At 43.5% G+C, this 23,184-nt stretch overlaps 1 protein-coding gene across 3 annotated transcripts in view; it reads right to left on the bottom strand.

Moving 5' to 3' along the window:
* Positions 1 to 23,184, bottom strand: part of LOC134351995 (microtubule cross-linking factor 1) — a 219,489-nt gene that overhangs the window by 84,826 nt on the left and 111,479 nt on the right. For all 3 annotated transcript variants that reach the window (XM_063059028.1, XM_063059036.1, XM_063059020.1), the window contains exons 5-7: positions 19,313 to 20,584; positions 13,857 to 14,012; positions 2,160 to 2,282 (exon numbers count right to left, since the gene is read on the bottom strand). In XM_063059028.1, the coding sequence (XP_062915098.1) occupies positions 2,160 to 2,282; positions 13,857 to 14,012; positions 19,313 to 20,584 (1,551 nt within the window). The remainder of the gene's footprint in view (positions 1 to 2,159; positions 2,283 to 13,856; positions 14,013 to 19,312; positions 20,585 to 23,184) is intronic.

Genomic DNA, 23,184 nt, shown 5'->3' with positions numbered 1-23,184 from the left:
AACTAGCCATCAATAGCTTACACCGCAGATGACTGGTTGCTGCAGCTACTGTGCTATACAAAATGCACATCAGCCACAGCCTTGCAGAACTTCGCACCATGCTGCCTTCACCTTATGAGAGATGGTGCACCACATGATCAAGTTTATCTATGCCTGCTCATGCTGTTTCTATGCCTGATGCGAGAACCTACACACTGGATAGAAGCTTCATTCACTGTGCTATCAGAATTTGGAACAGCCTTCCAGATGCTGTGGTTGGAAACATCTGCGACGATGGGGTCCAAGCCTTCAAGAGTTGAGTGCACAAACACCTATCATCTCTGGGAGGGAAGTCACAGGCTTCTTCATAAGCTATCATGAAGGGGACCAGGATGGCAATGCTTGGTTGTTGGTAGGTAGGGTTAATACCTGACTTTCAAGAGCACTTGTGAGTTATTTTCTGGCTGGACTTAGTCCTTAAACTGCTGGAGAACAGTGCAGAGAGAACAGGTGCTGTTTTCTCCCGGTAGGGATTAGTTTTTAGTTCCAAGTGCTCCTGCCACATTTTGTCAACCTGCAACCTTATCCTTCACTCTCTTTGAATTATGGAGGACAGCATGTGTATAAATGTCTCTCTCCAGCAGAATTCATCATGATCATCATGTCTCCAGTATTTCCACTATTTTTTAATGTTTCTTAATTGTACATATGATTTTTTTTGTGTTCTGAAGCTGAGCAGCAGTGAACCATCTGATTGGCCTATCAGAGTTCTCTTTGGGAACTAGTTGACTTGATCAGCATTTCTGATCTGGCTATTGTTCACGATTGCACTTAATTTAAAAAAATGGAGAAGATTTCTTTGTTTAATCGCTTTTATTTTGCTTTGAAGATTAAGATCTTCTTAACTTTCAAGAACTACACGCTGTTGTTGAAGTTAGGAATTTCCCATTGCATCTCCACATAGCTTCAATATCCTGGCTGGCAATTCAGAACGGGAAAACTAAACATAACTTTAATCAGTGGAAACATAGTGGTTAATTAATTCCACTGGAGCATGATTATCCCTTCCCCAACTTTTTACACTAGTAATTTTTCATTCTCTTCTCCCTTCCCTCACAAAGCCTTTACCCTTCTGTTCCTTATCCCTAAGAATGGTTCACATGCATTACCATCAGAGCCCCTAAATCGTTTCTGCAAAGGAACTGTGAAAAATGAAAAGATTAAGGCCATTGAGTTTGCTTATTGGCATCCTAATGCAGCAATCATGGACTTGTTAACTAACTGCAACAATCAATCTCTTTCAATTAGACTGTAACAGACCGAGTTATGAGGTGAGGAAACCTTCAGTGGTGCACAGCCTGGAAACCTTGGGCCTAAAGTCACCAATTCCCTGCAGGCTAGCTAAAATTGCCATGCCATGTTCAAATAATTTGCATACTATGGCTCAAATAGGATTTGAAAACATACGCATGACCAACATGATCTCTCAATCTCAGGTGCACTGTTGCGAGCACAAGGAGTTGATAGGCTTTCCCTCATAAAAGAATATGACAGGAATCTTGAGCTCAGTAAAATTTCTTAGTTTGGACATGTCAAGCTGTTTCACCATTGATCCAAACCCAAAACCAGTAAATAGCTTGTAGTTTTGGGAACCACGCACTTGTAATATATGAAATTCACAGGCTGGAAGAAAGAGCACAGGTGAGGGTCCAGATAATGATGCTCTCGAGCCACATTTTGGCCTAGGAGCTGGGTGTTCTGTGTCAATATCAAAGCATCCTGCATATGCTCCAGAATAAGGCACCCCATTCCCTCCAAAGTATCCTGAATTTTAAACCACTTTTCCTGCTAGTATATTGTTCTAAGGGTGTTGGCTGCCCTCTGATTTCTCAGTCTATCTATCATTCCTTGTGTGTGCCCCAACCAATGTCCATACACTCTTTCCAGATGAGATCACAGTCAAATGCAGAACCTCTCCTCTAGTCAAGGAGGACCAGAAACAATGGTGATGATCCAAAGATTGACTGAACCACAAATAGCCAAAATAGTAGCGACCATAGATGAGATTTGGGAATACGTGATGCTACAACTTTCTGTAAGAATACCACATTTTATACTACAAATTGATCTGAGCATCTTGCATTAATCTATAATTTATCTCAGAAAATGATTAAACTCACCTGAAGAATCTTGCTGGTAAATTTTTCATTTTCATCCTCCCGAAGTTGTCTTTCCTGTTCTAGCTGAACCTGCAGTTCTTGGACAGATAGATTCTGCTCTGGTAAAACAGGGGGCTCTCTGAGCTGTTTATTTGAGACAAGGAAACATATTCAGTTCAAGCTGCATAAATGAATATCCCTGGAACAGAACATCTGTTCAAAGATTCCTCAGTTATTGCAAAAGTGATCATGAAAGTGTTACTTGTGGACATAACCCATAGCTGTGATTGCAAAATCTAAAATAACGATCTCTTTATTTCTTTGTCCTAGATAAAATCTTCAAAAACCAGAGCAAGAGAAATTTAAATCCAAGCACTTAATCGACGCTTAATTTAGCAACCATTTTCACTGGCTTTCTCAATAAATTACAGGAAGTTTGATCGACAGCAAATTGCTGTAGCGTCACAACTACTTTCACTCAAGCAAAAAGTAAACTATTGAAAGAACTCAAGCAGCATCTCTGGAGGCAACAGAATGGTCAGTTTGGCCTGAACTACCAACTATTCCCTTGCCTGCCGTGCTGAGATCCTCCAGCAGTTCTTTTTTTTGTTTGCTTCAGATTCTTGTATTTGTTTTACTCCTAATTTTTTTCTCATCAGTAGATTCCAAATGCAAAGAACTTCAACTGCAGAGGGATTCAAATGTAGAATGGAGAGAGAGCACAAAGATGGTCAATGTTTCTTCTTGATGAACAGGTTAATAAGAAAAAAAAATCAAATTGCATGTATACATAACCTGCCTGATCCATCTTAGTTGAAATTTAAAGTTCAAAGCAAATTTATTATCAAAGTACATATATGTCATCATATACAACCTTGAGATTAATTTTCTTGTGGGTATACTCAATAAATCCATAATAGAATAATAACATATCCATCTCATTTGGATAGTTATCCCAGACTCATTTGGTTTCTCTTCAACCTTCTTCTTTGATGTTGAACATCCCTGTAATTCCTGTATTTTTCCTATTTTCTTTCTCTGCTTCTAGAATGATCCGGCAAGTAAGACCATAAGACCATAAGACAAAGGAGCAGAAGTCAACCATTCGGCCCATCGAGTCTGCTCCGCCATTTTATCATAAGTTGATCTATTCTCCCATTTAGTCCCACTCCCCCGGCTTCTCACCATAACCTTTGATGCCCTGGCTACTCAGATACCTATCAATCTCTGCCTTAAATACACCCAATGACTTGGCCTCCACTGCTGCCCGTGGCAACAAATTCCATAGATTCACCACCCTCTGACTAAAAAAATTTCTTCGCATTTCTGTTCTGAATGGGCGCCCTTCAATCCTTAAGTCATCCCCTCTCGTACTAGACTCCCCCATCATGGGAAACAACTTTGCCACATCCACTCTGTCCATGCCTTTCAACATTCAAAATGTTTCTATGAGGTCTCCCCTCATTCTTCTTAACTCCAAGGAATACAGTCCAAGAGCGGAAAATGTTCCTCATATGTTGACCCTCTCATTCCCAGAATCATTCTAGTGAATCTTCTCTGTACCCTCTCCAACGTCAGCACAACCTTTCTTAAATAAGGAGACCAAAACTGCCCACAGTACTCCAAGTGAAGTCTCACCAGTGCCTTATAGAGCCTCAACATCACATCCCTGCTCATATACTCTATTCCTCTAGAAATGAATGCCAACATTGCATTCGCCTTCTTCACTACTGACTCAACCTGGAGGTTAACTTTAAGGGTATCCTGTACGAGGACTCCCAAGTCCTGTTGCATCTCCGAACTTTGAATTCTTTCCCCATTTAAACAATAGTCTGCCCATTTATTTTTTCTGCCAAAGTGCATAACCATACACTTTCCAACATTGTACTTCATTTGCCACTTCTCTGCCCATTCTTCTAATCTATCCAAGTCTCTCTGCAGACTCTCTGTTTCCTCAGCACTACTGGCCCCTCCACCTATCTTCATATCGTCAGCAAACTTAGCCACAAAGCCATCTATTCCATAATCCAAATCGTTGATGCACAATGTAAAAAGAAGCGCCCCCAACATGGACCCCTGTGGAACACCACTGGTAACCGGCAGTCAACCAGAATAGGATCCCTTTATTCCCACTCTCTGTTTCCAATGCTCTATCCACGTATGTAACTTTCCCATAATTCCATGGGCTCTTATCTTGTTAAGTAGCCTCATGTGTGGCACCTTGTCAAAGGCCTTCTGAAAATCCAAATATACAACATCCACGGCATCTCCCTTGTCTAGCCTACTGGTAATTTCCTCAAAAAATTGTAATAGGTTTGTCAGGCAGGATTTTCCTTTAAGGAACCCATGCTGAGTTCTGCCTATCTTGTCATATGCCTCCAGGTACTCTGTAACTTCATCCTTGACAATCGACTCCAACAACTTCCCAACCACCGATGTCAAGCTAACAGGTCTATAATTTCCTTTTTGCTTCCTTGTGCCCTTCTTAAATAGCGGAGTGACATTTGCAACCTTCCAGTCCTCCGGAACCATGCCAGAATCTATCGACTTTTGAAACATCATCGCTAATGCCTCCGCAATCTCCACAGCTACTTCCTTCAGAACACGCGGGTGCATTTCATCTGGTCCAGGAGATTTATCGACCTTTAGCCTATTCAGCTTCCTGAGTACTTTCTCTGTCGTAATTGTGACTGCGCACACTTCTCTTCCCTGCCATCCTTGAGTGTCCGGTATACTGCTGATGTCTTCCTCAGTGAAGACTGATGCAAAATACTCCTTACCTCCCATTACAATTTCTCCAGCATCATTTTCTATCGGTCCTACATCTACTCTCACCTGTCTTTTACTCTTTCTATACTTGAAAAAGCTTTTAGTATCCTCTTTAAGTAAAGAGGCCTTTTGTTCCACTTTGTCAATTGATAGAGCTATCTAATTTGTCCTGCTTCTCTGCTCCTCATTCATATCCATCTAATTTTATTTTCCTTCAAATTTCTGTCCATTTCTGTAGAAAATCTCACTGCTGAATTTGTCGAGGCTATGAATTTTGATTTCATTGCACTTTGAGCATTGTGTGCCACTTTGGTCACTATCCTATCTGAATGACTAAGCTAGAGAGGGTGCAGAATCGCTTCACAAGGATGTTGTCCGGAGTGGAAGGAGGGCTTGAGTGACAAGAAGAGGCTGGGACTGTTTTCCCTGAAGCAAAGAAGTCTGAGGGGTGATGATAAAAGGATTATAAAGTTATAAGGAACATAGATAGATAGTCACAGTCTTCTATTTGGAGTAGGTGGAGTTTAAAGCTAGAGGGCAGAGGTTTAACATGAAAGGGGAAAATTCTAAAAGGGGAACGAGCTGCCAAAGGAAGTGGTAGCGGCAAGTACAATTAAAAGATTTGAAATTTAGTCAATTAAATGGACAGGAAAATTGTATAGGGATATGGGATAAACTCAGGCAAAAAGGATTAGCTTAGACAAGTATCTTGGTCAGCATGAATGAGTTGGTTTGAAAGGGCTGTATCCATGCTATGTAACTGATGACTTTGCCAGCAAGTCCCTTCTCATTAATACAAGTTCTTGATTCTGAATGTCTCCTCTTAATCTTGTCTGCCTGAAGTAGTACAACCACTGCTTTACAAGTCTTCGTATAATTAAAGATTCTTGTCCCTAATACCACTTTAGTAACTTTCTTCTGCATCCTCTACAAGTCTTTACATACTTCCAAAATGCCGTGTCTATAAGTAGATATAGGTTTTCAGTCCGACAGTCCATTTCCCTCCATAAATGCTGCCTGACCAGCTGAGTTCCTCCAACTCCTCTGTGTGTTGCTCCAGTACTTGCAGTCTAGTGCCAACATTTTTAACAGTTGTTTTTCAATCCACTTCTCCAGCAATATTTTCAAGATTCCCATAGAGATTTCAATAGCCTTCTCCAATTATTCTGCTGTCTTCAAAGATTTGTGTAGATATACACCTTGTCTCTTCCTTCCTAAAATGTAATCAGTTAGGTCATGTTTTCTCTCCATATTCTTCCATCGTTACATTTCTCTGTGTTAAACTTCATCGACTATTTGTCTGATTGTGTCCATCGAATGCCTGTTGTTAACTGATTTATTATTTGTCATACTTCTGAGGATCATTCAGTCCAAAAATCTTTGGAATTATTTCCCTGTATATCTAAATTCAAGTCATTATCATATACTCTCCAGAGAAAACTCTTTCGTACATCCCTCTAGACTAATAAACAACTTACCATGACTTCTTGTCCATATAACCACTCTACATTTAATTCTACATGCCTTCATTTTGCTAATAAGGTTTTTTTGTGATACTTTGTCAAGTGCCTTTTTAAAATCCATATACCAAACCCATAAAATTAACACCCAATTGGTTAAACACAATTTAATTTGAACAATGCCAGCTGATTTTCAATTATTGGTCCATATTGTTCAAAATCAAATAATGATATTTTCAATACATTTCTAAATGTTTCTCCACCGATGATACAAACTTGATTGATCTGTATTTACTGTCTTTATCTGTATCCCATTTGCTAAACCGGTCTATAATATTTTCACTTCTCTTGTCCTCTGGCACTAGCTCCAATATCTGGGGATAAACAGAAAACTTTGTCTGGTGCTTTTGCAGCTTCCACTCTTCATTCCCTCAGTACCCAAGGAACAACGCCTCCTGGACAGGATGACTTTGCTTTCTTGGGGGCAGTCATCTGGTTTGATCCAATTCAAATCAGTGTACCACACCGCTGCCTCTCCTGACTTCATAAAAACTTCTGCAGAATAAATATCACAGAGGGCATTCAGACCAGCTCTCTGCAATTTCTTTCAAGTCTTCTTTGTTGGCCAAGTAAAGATGGGTAGAGGTACCATGGGACATAGAGCTTTACTTGTTCCCGAGTAGAGCAAACCAGAAGTCCTTGAGCTGCAGTAGAATCCTGAGCTTTATTTACAAGCCTTCTGTCCAAGCAACAGACCTTGTTAGCCAATCACTGCCTAAGGTGAGCTTCCCCCTTTGGTTTATATAAACATTACACATTTTAGGGCATTCCAAAGCCTTCATCTAATGATTATCAATGGAGATGTAAGACATAGAGAAAGTACTTTTCTTCAATTTTATTTACTGCCTTTGATCTAAATTTCTTAATGGGCTTATTTTCCATGACTCGAAATCTTCAACCCTGTGTAAAAATCTTTCCTCTGACATCCCCCGATACATTCCTTCAAATACCTTAAGATCATTCCCCATTGTATTACTCATTTCTGCCCTGGGAAAAGTCTCTGGCTATCCACTCGATCTATGCTTTTTATCATTTGTATACCTCTATCAAATCATCTCTCATCCACTTTTGTTCCAAAAAGAAAAGCCCTAGCTTGCTCATCCTTTCCTCATATAACATGCTGTCTACTCCAAGCAGCTTCCTGGTAAATCTCTTCTGCATTCTCTCTAAAACTTCAACATCCTATAATGAGGTGACCAGAACTGAACACAATATTCCATGTGTGAATTAACCAAGTCTTTATAGAACTGTAACATTACTTCAAGGCTCTTGTACTCAATCCCCCAATTAATGAAGGCCAACACACCATATGGCTTCCTAACAACCCTATCAACTTGCATGGCAACTTTGAGGGAACTTGGATCCTGAAATCCCTCTATTTCTCTATTTCTCCACACTGTTAAGAATCCTATCATTAACCCTGTATTCTGCCTTCAAATTTGACCTTTCAAAGTGAATCATTTCACTTCGGGGGGGCAGGAGGGGGGAGGGGGGTGAGGAGAGGGTGTGTGAGAAAGGGGAGAGAGAGAGGGGGGAGAAGAGAGGGGAGGGAGGGGAGAGAGAGGGGAGGGGGAGAGGGGAGGGGAGAGGGGAGGGGAGAGAGGAGGGGAGAGAGGAGGGGAGAGAGGAGGGGAGAGAGGAGGGGAGAGAGGAGGGGAGGGGAGAGAGAGAGAGGAGAGTTTTCTTTACATAGTCAGTAGCTGGATTCAAATTGAAGCTGAGGGAAGGACAAAAGTTGGGAGTTGGATGAGATGAATTGCTCTTCAGCTGGTAAGGTCTCACTGGGATAAATAGCCAGCCTCACTCTGCCCATAGCTTTCTGTTATTTTGTGAATTGAAGATGATAAATCTCTCTGATAAGATTTTCCATCAAAGAAATGGTCTTTGAACATCTGTCAGATTAGATCCTCAATCAGATATCTGCTCATACTGGAAGAAACTGATGGCAAGTTTACATAGTATCTCTATATTTTAATCCTTTAAGGCCCGGTATAATTCTTGGGCATTCAAGCTACACTCCCTCCAGCCTATTATGAAAAAAAAATTACATTAATTTTTCATGCGGAGCAATATTGTTTAAGAAGAGTATAGAATGTTTTTATACTCTCAATCAAGATCAAAACTTCTCCTGTTGTCACTTTTATCTACTTTATGTCCTTCCTGCTTGACTGACTTAAAACTTTCCATTTGAAAGTTTCCAAGACTCTTTAGCTCCACTATCACGGATAGTGTTGGCTTTACTATTGGAACTACATATGTAGATCAAACCCTAACTTTTGCTAGGAACACAGTACAGAAACATGTGAATACTGAAAAATGCAAGTTCCATTTTTACATATTGTACAGCAAATTGAGCACAGCATACTGCTGGCTGGCTGCCATGGCAACGGGAGGCATGTGATATTCAAACTGTTCAGCTGACATGTTCACAGATTTGGTTTGGGATACCTGATGCACATTAGATCAAGAATCAAGCTCATCGCTTCCAATTAATAACACATTAAACAGGGTTGAAAGGTTAAAGGTGCAACCTGTTCTGTCAATGCCAAACACTCTCAATTGATCTACTATGGAGTTAGGAGTTGATTTTAAAAAATATATTCATATTATATTCAAATATATAATAAATTTAAAATGTTCTAAATCAAAAAATGATACTTGAATGTATGTAGCAAAGGGAACAGGAAGGGTCTTTAGTGCAGTGAGTGAATAATCTGCTTTCAAGAGCACTGGAAAGTGAAGTTCTCATTAAAGTGTTATATAGTCAACTGGAGAAGAGCAAAATCTGTCTTGTTTGTCTTCTTTAACCATCTTATCACTTCCATTCTTCCAACTCCAATCCCGACAACCTTCTAAAAGCACCCATTTATTGAAGCTCATTTATTAGAACATTTCTTCCACTGAGGTCTCATGAGCCTTTTAATTAGTAACTGTTTACGTGGAACTTTATCTAAATTTTCAATATTGTCAAGGTTGTTAGTCAAGCACATCTTTCCCTTTCCAAACCAGGGTTTATATATAAGACAACCAAAGAAGAGATACTGCTCCACCATTTGAAACATGTCAAATTTGAAATCCCATGGCATGACAAATAAGCAGAATTTCCAAAATTTGCAGGAAAATAAACAACTTGTAAATGCTCAGTGCACGTAATAAAGCAGTGCATATACTAATGTGACTTCACAAATCTAGTTCTCTGATGCATACTGCATGGTGAGAATCCTTACACACTCTGGACTCACAAAAATCAGCCTTTGTTGCCCGATCACAAATCAATTTTGAATAAATTTCATTCCTAATTCCCAATGATTGCAGTGTGGACTTGGTTGAATGGGATAATGTCTCATTGATCATAAATCTCAAAGATTCGAAAGCCTTTAAAATAAACTTGAGGCCAGAAATGGAAGAAACAGAATCCATTTCTATGAATTAGAACTACAAATGTGTGGATCACTACCAACATTGTGCTTGAAGAATAAACATGAGTCGGCATGCTTAACTTCCACCCTTGGGCAATGTTTCATTATCTCTCACAGACTTCTCTCTCTATTCTTGATGAAGTAAGGCCATGTGTAATTTTTCTCTTTGTTTTAGATTCAAAATAACACACACTCGGCAGGTCAGGCAGGATCTATGGAAGTGAATAGTGTTACAAGAATACACATAAAATTAAGATGTTTGCTGGCCTGGGCTAGCATCAGTGGCATCAGCAGTTGGTCTGCCACCTGCCCTCAGGGGAAGGAGAGATAAGGAACAATGGAGCAGCGTCTGGAGATGTGTAATGAAGGGATGTGGGAGGAAGAGCTGTCTGGAGCGGCTCCCCTCTTTGAACCTTGAACTGTTTGAAGTGAGGGACAGGCGATACCCCAGCAGGGGGATAAAAAGGGACCGGTTCGCTAAGGCAGGACACACGCCACCCGAGGTAACGAGACCCTGGAAGCGGTGCGCCTCTCACGAGTGGGTGAGAAGTACCAGACAACGACCAGGGTGGAAAGGTACGATCAGCGGGAACCCGGTGTGTGTCCGCCCTTGCCTGGGTGCCGGGTTCACTGCAGAGGATCGACCGCATCTGGAGGAGGGGTCACAGTCGGTGACCTCAGGTGACATCACCAAGGACCCGCCCAAAAGTTGCTTGTGAGCCATCTCGCCAGTCTGTGAGTGAAGCAGTGCTCTGAATGATCAGTTGTTCCTGTTCTCTGTCTCTCTTCCCCCACGTTGTCCATCGCCATGGCAACGATTACTGCGAACTGAACTACTAACTGGACTGAACTTTGAGTCACTTTGAAATTTGATCATTTACCCCAGACAACGATAGAGCTTGATTGATGCTGTTATCTTAATTCTGTGCACATGTGTGTTTATCATTGTTGAATTGTTGCATTTATTATCCTTTCGATTACTGTGTTGCTTGTTTCTTTAATAAAACTTTCTTAGTTCTAGTACTCCAGACTCCAACCGAGTGATCCATTTCTGCTGGTTTGGCAACCCAGTTACGGGGTACGTAACATAAGATAGTCAACATTTCGGGCTGAGACCCTTCTTCAGGACCGAGAAGGAAGGGGAAGATGCGAGAATAAAAAGGTTGGGGGAGGGGAAGGAGGATAGCTGGAAGGTGATAGATGAAGCCAGGTGGGTGGGAAAGGTCAAAGGCTGGAGAAGAAGAAATCTGATGGGAGAGGAGAGCGGACCATAGGAAAAAGGGGAAGAGGAGGGGACCCAGGGGTAAGTAATAGGTAAATGGTCAGAGTGGGGAATAGAGGTAAGGGGATGGAATTTGTTTAACAGAAGGGGAAATCGATATTCATGCCATTAGATTGGAGGCTACCCAGATAGAATATAAGGTGTTGCTCCTCCACCCTGAGGGTTGCCTCAACTTGGTTAAAAAGGAGGCCATGGATCAACATCTCGGAACAGGAATAGGAATCGGAATTAAAATGTTTGGCCACCAGGAAGTCCCACTTGTGGCTGATGGAGAGGAGGTGCTCAATGAAGCGGTCCCCAAATTTACAATAGATCTCACCAATGTATTGAAGGCCGCATCGGAAGCATTGGACACAATAGGTGAGCCCAGCAGATTTGCAGGAGAAGTTTTGCCTCACCTGGAAGGTCTGCCTGGGACCCCTGAATGGAGGTGAGGGAGGAGGTGTGTGGGCAGGTGTGGCACTTCGGCCGCTTGCAGGGATAAGTGCTGGGAGGGATAAATGGACAAGGGAATCACGGAGGGAGCGATCCTGCGGAAGGTGGGGGAGGGGGGAGGTAAAGATAGGTTCAGTGGTAGGATCTTTCTGGAGATGGCAGAAGTTGCAGAAGATAATGTGTTGCATGCGTAGGCTGATGGGGTGGTAGGTAAGGACAAGAGGGACTGACTGTTAAGGCAGAGGGAAGATGGGGTGAGCACAGATGTCCAGGAAATGGAGGAGATGTGGGTGAGGGCAGCATCTATAGTGGAGGAAGGTAAACCCCTTTCTTTAAACGAGGAGGACATCTCTGATGTCCTGGAATGGAAAGCCACTTCCTGGGAATAGATGTGGCGGAGGCAAACAAACTGAGAAAAGGGACTAGCATTTTTACAGGAAAGGGGGTGGAGGGAAGGAGAAGTATTGTCGAGTTGACAGTTTGTCTCTATAGATGGAGACAGGGAAATCAAGAAAGGGGAGTAAGATGTCAGAGGAGGGCCAAGTGAACTTTAGGGCAGGGAAGAAGTTAGAAGTAAAGTTGATAAAATGGATGAGCTCAGCATGGGTGCATGAAGCAGTCATCAATGTAGCGGAGGTAGAGTTGGGGGAGTATAACCAGTAACAGCTTTGAACATGGACTGTTCTACATAGCTAGTGAGAAGGCAGACATAGCTGGGGCCCATGCGTTTGCCCATGGCTACCCCTTGAGTCTGGAGAAAGTCCAAAGGAAAGATTGTTCAAGGTGCCAGACGGAGAAGGGTGATGGTGGAGGGGGATTGGTTGGTTCTTTAGTCAAGAGGGAAGCAGAGCTTTGAGACCCTCTTGACGGGGGAGGTAGAAAGTGTATAGAGACAGAACATCCGTGGTGTAGACGAGGCCATCAGGGCCAAGAAACTGAGAGTTACTGAGCATCTCGAGGAAATGAGAAGTGTTGCAGGTATAGGTGGGAAGGGACTGAACCAAGGGGGATAGAATGGAACTGAGATACAAGGACACAATTTCAGTGGGGCAGGAGCAGGCAGAGACAAGAGGCCAACCCAGACAGTCCAGTTTGTGGATATTGGGTAGGAGGAAGAAGTGAGCAGTGCGGGGTAAGGGAACTATGAGTTTGATGGTAGTGGATGAGGTCAGTGATGGTGTCAAAGGCAGTTTTCTGATGGTCTCGAGTGGAGTCCCCTTCAAGGGGTAGGTTTGAGGAGGTGTCTGAGAGTTGCTGCCTGGCCTCAGCAAGGTCGAGGTCAGAGCGCCACACTACAACAGCACCCGGGTTTGATGGTAAAGTTGGGATTGGTGTGGAAAAAGTGGAGGGCAGTGCGTTCAGAAGGGGTAAGTTTGATTAGGAGAAAAGAGTGCTGAAATCAAGATGGTTAATGTCTCATCGGCAACTTGAGATGAAAAGATCCGGAGCAAGCAGAAAACCAGAGCGGCGTGTCCAAGAAGAGGAAGTGGGTTGAAGATGGGAGAAGGGGATCACCAGCGCAGGGTGTGGAATCCTTGCCAAAGAAGTGGGTTTGGAGATGGAGGAGGCGGAAGAAGAGCTTAATGTCATGGCGGATGCGGAACTCACAGGGGTGCAGTCAAGGTGGGACAAAGGTGAGGCCCTTACTGAGAACAGAACGTCTGTCTCAGAGAGGGGAAGGTCAGAGGGAATGGTGAAGGATTAGAGCTGGGATGGGGATGGGGGAACAGAGCTGGTGATGTCAGAGGGAGAGGAGAGTTGGAGTGTTCAGATGAAGATAGATAGCTTCAAAATCTGTTGTCTTCCTGTCCCTTAGGAGAAAACAAACCCAACAGACCTTGACTACAAGGAAAATAAAATTTTCATTCACCTCAATAATCCCACTCCTTCCACGAGCAAAGTACAATTACATGGACTCTAACTACCCAGTTGCATTTCTAAAAAAAAAGGATTCAATGAGCATAATGCCAAAATATCATTGAGGCAAACCTATCAGGATAGTCATTAAATGCAAACACTTCCTTTGTTTCATCTTAATCTAAAGTATTTCGCATTTAACACTTTAAAAACTGCGAAAGAGAAGAAAAACTGCAAAAGAACTGTAAAACGGCAAACTATGAAAAGAGATCCTTCCCTGTCCTGTTGCTTATTGAGTCTCATGGATAAATTGGACAATCTCAAATATCAAAGGGGTTTGAATTCAATAGGAAGTCAATTTTGCATTTCACTAATTACTTAGGTTTGGCTCACTAAAAACATGAATTGCATGCAAAATGCGAGCTTCACTAGTTACCTCTGGACTGAAGCAGTTCTTGTCTTCCATTGCATAAACTTTGTAGTTTCCATCAGCTGTACGGCTTTGGTCCTCTGCACCTTGACTTTGAAGGGTCTCTTGCTCTTGAGTATGTTCGGGGACTAGTTGCCATTCTGGCTGATCCCTCAGTTTGGACTGTTGAGTGCATGGACGATTTAACAAAAACGACAAAGGACAGAGGGGGAAATAAAAAAAAAACAAAAATGGGTATAGTAGACGACTAAAAAACTACAAGACAAAGAAAAGCGTGAAAAGGAAAACCAACTTAAACACAGTGGCATAAGAGAGTGATGAAAACAGAACCAAAATGAGAATGAGCAAAATGATGGGCTGAAACATCTGAAAAGAAAAAAGAGAAAGAGAGGAAAAAAGAATGCAAACACTAGTTATGAGGCGCATGCAATGATGGATGATTCAAACCAACGGCAAGCTTACGGATCATGAAGGATTTCTGGTTCAAGATTTGCCTATCCTCGAAGCAGCCATGCAGACAGCATCATCCAGCAGTGTCTTTTGCCAGCAGCAATTACCATCCACAAATCATTATGCTGCCTGTCCGAGGAGACTATGAGCCCCCTTGCGTCGAGGAGCAGGGATGTTTGCTTTCATGGAGGGCACACTTGTGTGTTTCTCTGAATCATCCTAGTGAAGTGTTTCTCTTCAACAGCCTCTTATATTCTGTAATTCAGCTCATGAAGCCCGATTTAAGGGGTCTGAGGAACCTGTTGTGGTTGGGACCATAATGCTTAATGAATGAGTAAACCCACACACTTTTGTTGATGGCATCAATGGGTGACTGATATTGCTTTACTTACTATTTTAATTGTTAATTTGTTTGATTTCAAATGAGGTGTTGCCTCACTACGCTACCAAAAAAATAACCCATTAAACATTCGCATGCTAAGTATTACCAAGAATAAATTTCCAGAAGAAGTCTCCACTGGGTGTCAGTAGGTCTGTGGCTCCTTGATAATTGGAGGCAGTGAAGATAAGCTCCAATGCATTCACAATCAACACACAATCAATGGTTAGTGATCTGACAGCAAAAACATAAAGGAATTAAAGCGGGATAGGGTAGTCCAGGGAAGAGGAGAGGCAATACTTCTTAATTCTAGAACCTAGATCAGACTAGATCAAGGAGGTACAGACATGAATACAACTGTTTGATAATCAGAGCGCCACAATCATCAAGAGTTCATCCATTTTCATTTCTCTGTGGACTATCACAATTCAATGAAACTCTTTCATCAAGTTTATCAATGGAAAGGTTAATTAAGCTTCTGAATAAACATCAGTTTGCCATCAGTAAAATCTGATTATAACTTCCAAACCTACCCAAAGGTGAAGGGTGGAGAAAACAGAGGGAGAGGGAGAGAGAGGAGGGAGTAAGTGGGAGAGAGGGAGAGAGGGGGAGAGGGGGAGAGGGAGAGGGGAGAGGGAGAGGGGAGAGGGGGAGAGGGGGAGGGGAGAGGGGGAGAGGGAGAGGGGGGAGGGGGAGGGGGAGGGGGAGGGGGGAGGAGAGAGTGAGTGAGTGAGAGGGGGTGGGGGAGGGAGAGGGTGGGAGAGGGAGAGAGGAGGAGGGAGTAAGTGGGAGAGAGGGAGAGAGGGGGAGAGGGGGAGAGGGAGAGGGGAGAGGGGGAGAGGGAGAGGGGAGAGGGGGAGAGGGGGAGGGGAGAGGGGGGAGGGGGGAGGAGAGAGTGAGTGAGTGAGAGGGGGTGGGGGAGGGAGAGGGTGGGAGAGGGAGAGAGGAGGAGGGAGGGAGTGAGAAAGAGGGAGAGAGAGGGACAGAGAGAAAGGGAGCGAGATGGGAGGAGGGAGTGATTGAGTGAGAGAGGGAGTGAGAGAGAGAGAAGGAGAGAGAGAGGGACAAAGAGAGGGGAAGGGGATGGGGAAGGGGAGGAGGAAGAGAGGGGAAGGGGAGGAGGGAGGAAGAGAGGGGAGAGAGGGGCAGGGAGAGAGGGGAGGGAGAGGGAGAGAGGAGGGAGGGAATGAGTGAGGGAGGGAGAGGGAGGGAGTGAGAGAGGGGAGAGAGAGGAACAAAGAGAGAGGGGAGGAGGAGGGAGGGAGAGAGGGGGAGAAGGGGAGAGGGGGAGAGGGTAGGAGAGGGTGGGAGAGAGAGGGGAGAGAGTAGTAAGGGAGTGAGAGAGAGAGAGGGCAGAGAGGAAGGAGGGAGTGAGAGAGAGAGGGGAGAGAGGAGGGAAGGAGAGGGGAGAGGAGGGAGGGAGTGAGAGGGGGAAGGAGGGAGTGTGAGAGAGAGAGGGGAGAGGAGGGAGGGAGTGAGAGGGGGAAGGAGGCAGTGTGAGAGAGAGAGAGGGAGGAGGGCGCGAGAGAGAGAGGTGGGGATGGGGAGGGAGATGGAGGGGGAGGGGGAGGGGAGGGAAAGAGAATGAATGACACAAGGTCGATGCTGGTGAGAAGTGATAGTAAAGGCTTGGTAAATGCAGCTGGTTGGTTTCAAGGAGGTACAAATCAGGGATTCCCAACCTGGGGTCCACAGACCCCTTGCTTAATAGTACAGGTCCAGGGAAAAAAAAAGGCTGGGGACCCCTGGTATAAACAGAAGGCAATGAATGAAGATAGAAGAGAAAAAGCAAAGGATGAAAAGCAATGCGAGAAATGCGTGCAACAAAATACTGGGGAAGCAATCACTGCCAATGCTGGAAATGTGAAATAAGAACAAACAAAGCTATAAATATTTAGAAGGTCAGGCAGCACCTGTGAAAATTGAAAAACAGTTAATTATTCAAGTTGATGATCTTTCCCCATAACCAGTCAGTTCTGATATAAATTGGAAAGAGTAATTTTCTCAAATTGCTAAATCCAGCATAAGAGCCATAATGAGCCCAGCCTGAGGGTGAGGCGGGGTCTTCAAGCTAGCTTTGGGCTAGGTTGCAAGTATAGGAGGCAAAGACAGAGATATCATACAGGAAGTGGGGTGGAGATTCAAAGCAACAGATAACTGTAAGCTCATCATCTCCAATGCAGACTGAGTGGTTGGGTTCTGCAAAGAATTATACAATCTGCATTTGGCAGAGGAGCATCAAAAACAGCCTGCTAAATTGACAGATGTTGAAATCAAAAAGTATTGCATCCAGAAGTAGTGTTTGGGTCTGCAGATGTTGAGAAGGGAAGGAGAGAAGAGGTCAAGTGCTGCATCTTCTGAAGTTGCATGGGAAGGCACGCGAGGAGTGCATGTTGGTGCAGACGTGATAGTGAATCATAGTATCATGGAGAGGATGGTCCATTGAGATTGCTTGAGGGGGAAGGGAAGAGGTGATTGTAGCAGAGGTTATCAAGTGGTTGACTCAATGTGTAGGCTAATGGGAAAGAAGGTGAGGACAATGGACACCCTACCCCGATCTTCTTTAGAAATGATATGAAGAAACCATAGAGACTTGGAACTTTCAGAGGAAGCAAAGTGGTTAAGATAGTTGGGGGAGTCTTTGTGTTTGTAATGGATATGGATTACTAAGCTATCCGCAGAGTTTGGAGAACTATAATTCTGGAGAGGGTATTCAACAACTTTTGATTAACAGCCTTTTACGTTTTATCAGAACTGGCTAGCTCCAATGAAAGGTCATTAACCTGAAAACTGTTTACTCCTCTTCAAAGATCGTTCCTGACCCACAAAATATTTCTGGTATACTTAGTTTATATTTCAGAATTCTAGCACTTGGCAATGTTTTGCTTCCCTGGAGTTTTACATTACGTTCCAGCATTGTTTCTCCCTTTCTTTCTCTCTATTTCTCTGCTTTCATTCATCTTCTATTTGCAGATAGATCATCTGTTATTAACAAGCCTTCACGCACTTTTTTTTAGTATGCATCCCCATTAGCGTCTTTCAGTCTCTTGTGCTTTCTATCCTATCACAAACATTCCATTTGACCTCTTTATCCCATGACTTCTTTGCAATTTATGCATACTTGATATCAATCTTTTCTTAGTTCTGACAAAAGATCAGTGATCTGACATGGTAACTCGATCTCCTTCTCTCTCCAAAAATGTTACTGAACATGTTAAGTATTTTCCATTTATATTTCAGATTTCTAGTATCTGCAGCTTCTCTTTTGCTTTTCCCACCCCCTTTAGCCTAAATTCTGGCTGTTGTGTCAGCCACAATGTCAAAGACATTATTTGGCACAATAGAAGGCATGGTGGAGGAACTCAGCAGGTCACACACGAGGGAAATGAACAGTCAATATTTCAGGTCAAGGTGCTTTGTCTGGACTGGGTTTTGGCACTAATGAGAGAAAAAAATTATTCCTACACAATTTTATCAGGGAGGCCCTGCATTGTACCAGGTTCAGTTTGAAATTAATGGAACTGAATTCTGGAAACATGTACAAAACGGTACGTCTATATTTAGTGCAGGTGGACGAGAAAGATGTTCTACCCAAAACTGTCACCATAATTAACCAATCATTTTCCTGGAGCATGGGAGAGGGAAGTGAACTTAAAGGTGCTCTTCTCTGAAATTGGCATTAAGTAAGAGTCATTTTCTTACAGCGATCATTCAGACCGTCGCCACACTGAAATGAAAAGAAAGGCTAGGGGCTAAACTCAGAATTTCTATACTCATTTTTGTTTGTAATGGTGAAGGGAAATTTTAAATGCACGACCTACAGTGAAACAAAACTTTAAAATAGGTTATTACTGTTCTTAAAATAAAACCTTGAACTTGATTTGAGTCAATATCATAACACAGCTAGTTTTTGCAAATCATGTGTTAAAAGCACGGCTTATTAGAACCTGTTTTTGTTAGCCTGCCTACAGAGAAAAAGGTGAATTAGGAACAGAATTAGATAATATATCTTTTTCGGCATTCATCAAGTTCATCGCTAATATTCTGCCTCACTACAGCATTTGCCTGCATGATCCCCACATTTTCCAATTCCCTGATTAGCAAGAAATTAATAAACTCTGTTTTCAATTAACTCAATGACTGAGCCTCCACAGACCTCTGGGGAAGAGAGTCCCAAAGATTCACCACTCAATGCACTCAGGTATTTCTAATTTCAGTCCTCAATATCCCACTGCTCATTCCCAGAGATCCATAGTTCTAGACTCTTCAGTCAGGGAAAACATCTGGCACCCTTCCTGTCCAATATTACAAGAATTTTGTAAATTTTAATGAGATTTCCTCATTGAAAGTCGATAAATAACAGAGTCAACCTCCTCTAATGGGCAAACTCAACATCGTTTAAACCAGCCTAGGGTTTAGTAGCCATTCTAATACCTTTCCCAAATTTGTTGAGGCTTCACATCAAAATTCATGAGCTGATTTCAGAATGCATTTAGTTGATACTTTAGTGCAGTTTGGGTTCAAGCTCAGTAAGGAAGCAAAACAAAACAAAAAAAAAAGGTTATTTTAGTTCAAGGGCAGCAGCAGAAGCAACAGCAGGGGTGTGTGCTTGGAAGCAAGAGGGTAGGCTCACCTGAAAGTCAGTGACCAGCTCTTTCCCCAGCGTGCCGACTGGAGAGTCCCGGGACATGGAGGTAATGGAGGAGAGGAAGCTTGCAGACTCAGTCAGGTTGGGCATGGGCGACAGCTCATCCATCTGCTCCCGCAGCCCTTCTCCCAGGTGGTCTACGCTGTCCATGAAGGCATGCAGCTCAGAGCGAAATGCCTTCATCCTGGTGCTGATGGTGTCCAGCAGCTCAGGCTCTCCATCCTGAGCAGGACCCCGCTCCGGCCCAGCGCTCCTCACCAGCAGCTTGGCGTCGTAGATGAGGCTGTCGGTGTCGGTGATGAGCCGCTGGACGGTGCGGCCCAGCCTCTCGGCCTCCCGCTTGATGCTGACCAGCGACTCGGTGTCCTCCCGCTTGCGCAACAGCAGCAGCAGCTCCTCGGGCGTCTTCTCGCACACCTCCTCCGAGTCACTCTCGCCGCCGATCGGGCCCTCCCGCTTGGGCTGGGGGCCGGGTGGGCGGCAATCCTCACCGTCACTCTCCTTGTGGCCCGGGTCACTGTCTGCGTCGCTATCGCGCGGGCTGGCGGCCCGTGCACCCAGGTGCGAGGCGAGGTCGCAGCGCTGTACGTTGGAGATGAGCACGCGGTTCTCGTACTGCAGCTTCATCACCTTCCCGCTCAGCTCATTGATCTGCAGCCGGGCTGCCTTCAGCTCCTCTTGCAGCGAGCCGCTGCCAGCCTCCTCGGCCCCCCAGCTACTGTCCAGGTGGCCGCCAGGCCCACCCTTCAGCACGTTCAACTCGTCGGTCAGCTGACGGTTGTGGTCCTCGATCTCACCAATGGAACGCCGCAGCAGCTCGGCCTCCTCCTCCACGAACTGCAGGTGCCGCCGCAACTCGCTGGCCGACTCAGACGAGTCAGCAAAAGGTGAGCTGGGAACACTTGGGTGGTGCTCCCGGCAGAAGCTGTCACGCTCTTGCTGGCACTTCAGGTCATCCATCTCTGCCTTCAGGCCCCGGTTCTCCACCTCCAGCTCCACAATTTTCCTGCCCAGGATGTTGGCCTCCTCCTCCACCAGCTTCAGCCGCAGCTTCAGCTCCGCCTCCCTGGTGCTCGGGGGTCCCCCGGCCTCGCAGGTGGGCAGTGGACTGTCCACATCACCGTAGAGCGACTTGTACTTCTGCAGCTCGTGTTCCAGCTCGTCCTTCTCCCTGCCCAGCTTGGCCATTTTCTTACGCATCAAGGAGCCTTCCTCCTTTGCAAACTGGAGTTGACATTTGAGGTCTGCGCTATCTTCCTGGATTTTGGAAAGATTAACAGGTTATACCAGTTTAATGCACCCTTTCCCAAAATTTACCCGAAGATTAGGGATGAAAACTGAATGCACCAAGTTTCTCGCCTTTCTGGAACAAGAGCTTACTTGGTGTAAGTGTCACTTGGCAATGTTAAAATGCCCCCTCTCAAACTGAGCCCCTTGTGGGGCCTTTCAGAGGGTACTTAAGAGTTTAAAGAGGGAGTAGCAGACTTTTGTGGACACTATTCAAGAAATTTTACTAAATTTATTAATTTAAGTCAATGAATTTACATTCCCCAATGCTTGGAAAGTAGAAACTAATTCCATTGGATAATCAGTATTTACTTTTTTATAAACTGGATGAGGGACTGGGCGTCTGGTAGGATTAACCATTCTCCTACTGAACTCAAATGCAAACAAGGGCTGAATCTGTGGTCAGGCACCCTGACCCTCAGGAAGTGATATTAAGAAGGTGCAAACTCACGTATATAATTTTCATATATTCAAACAGAAGGAAAATCAAATGAATGTTTCCTAAAACCACACTGGGATGCTCAAATACTGTACGTACTTTTATAGTCTAAAGGTTGTTTAAAGAATCACAATACCTTAAACAAATGATAAGAATATTTTTTTTACATTCATGCACCAAGGAAGTCAATTTACACACATTAAAATATTGGCCTCTAACGTCTCAACCCAAAGTACCCCCAAAACACTTCAAGGCCCTTTTTTCTAAATTAACCACCGGAAGAGACACAAATAAGAGAAGACATTGGCTTGGATCAATAAACCATAAAACAGCAACAGAACACACCAATGTACTTTACAGCTAATTTACTCTGCAACATGATCCTACTTCAGCCCATTTCTTGTTCATGCAATATACTTGAAACATTGACACCTATTCTTTTTTGTGCATGTTCCATTTTGATTAACTTTGTAAGATAACTATAAAGTAAACTGAACCAGGCATTTCCTCCACAGGACAGGGGATATAACATGTAGATTGACAAGCTGTAAATCAAGTAACAATTTGCTCTAAAATAATGCATTTATGTAGCACTTCTAACATTGGTGCATTATAAAATTATTACTCTACCAAAACAAAGCCTTGAACTACACTTGTACCAAGTTAATAATGCCATTACCAGTGACTTAGCGTGGTCTAATTAATTGAAAAAGTAAAATTAATAAAGGATAGTTCAAAATAGCTATTTTCCATCTGAAAATTGCAATGCCTCATAGGAAGGTTGATTCTCAAAATTTAATAAGGAAAATATTAAAATCAAGCTTTAAAAATATTGTAATCAACTCTTATGGAAATGCTCTCCATCCCACATCATTGTTCCATAGCTTAGTAGGCACAATGAGTGGCTGTAATTTTAAATATTTTATACAAATGGGCCACCAAAGCCTAGCCGTCACATGTCTCATTTGCAGCGATCGATAAACAGCCAGCAGGCACGTCAATCCTGGGTTATAATTTTCTCCTTTGCAAACTAACCTGGGAGCTCATGCTGGCAAACAGGTTCCTCCATAGAAGGAAAAAGCAGAAATGGCACCAATATAGCTTCACATCTCTGCTGGACTGGCATGAGCTTAAGATTTTAATAAGCTTGGTCCACTTTTCAGTCTGTGCATGGAAGATCTGAAGATCAGGTGGTGACTCCAGCAGACATTTGAAGGACTGATTGAGCCTTGTGTTGGCTGTGACCTAGTAATAAGCTCCTCTCCCATTGGATAAGGGAAGTGAAAAGCAGAGGTAATATTAATGAGAGGAACTGTGGCCTCAAAGAGAGTATGACTGGCATTTATTCACCTTCTCTTCAGTACACCATAAAACTTAGAGGCAGTGGAGTACTTTATAGATATAGTCATTGTTGACTTAGAGGTGGTAATAACCAGACGCTCTGCTTTAGAAATGATAACTGCATCCACCCACCCACAGTATTTTAGGATCTTTTACAGCCACCTGAGAGAAACAACTGGTCCTCAGTTTAACACCTCATCTGATGAGCATCTTCAACAATGTAGCACTCCTTAAAAGGATTTACTGTAAATCTTCAGAGTGCTCTGAATTTTGACAAACCAAGTCCCTTCTGATTTGGAGACAGCGAGCTGCTATCTGAATCATGGCTAACAACAGGTTAGATTCATTGAAAATAATCCAGCAGCACTGTGTAAATTTCCTGAATTTGCAAGTCCAGACTGAAGACTGGGTGAGGTTACAAGCTGATTACATACGTTCAGATGGATTGTTTGACTTGTGGAGCAGTAACAGTGGATTGACAGGCATCATCATTACTGACTTCTTCATTTATATGATATTGGAAACAGCAAATAAAGTTTAAGATTCTGCTTTTCTCATACTTGTCCTGGTCCCAATCCTGCCTATTGCCAAGCTTCATTGGTGAGGCTGGTATTGCACATATCTCATAAAAGTCCGGATTTAATGTTGGATAAGTTTCCAAGTTATACCTTTTGCCCCAGCCATTTCATGTTTATGACTGCAGACTGTAGCAGCTTGCCAGATTTCCCGGGTAAGTCCAGTAATTCTAGCATTTCCATGACTTGAGGATAGCTAACTTTTCAGTGTAGTG

This window comes from Mobula hypostoma, chromosome 1 (assembly GCF_963921235.1).
Source record: "Mobula hypostoma chromosome 1, sMobHyp1.1, whole genome shotgun sequence".
Taxonomy (NCBI): domain Eukaryota; kingdom Metazoa; phylum Chordata; class Chondrichthyes; order Myliobatiformes; family Myliobatidae; genus Mobula; species Mobula hypostoma.
Note: the sequence above shows the minus strand (reverse complement) of the source record. Positions and strands in the feature narration are given on the sequence as shown.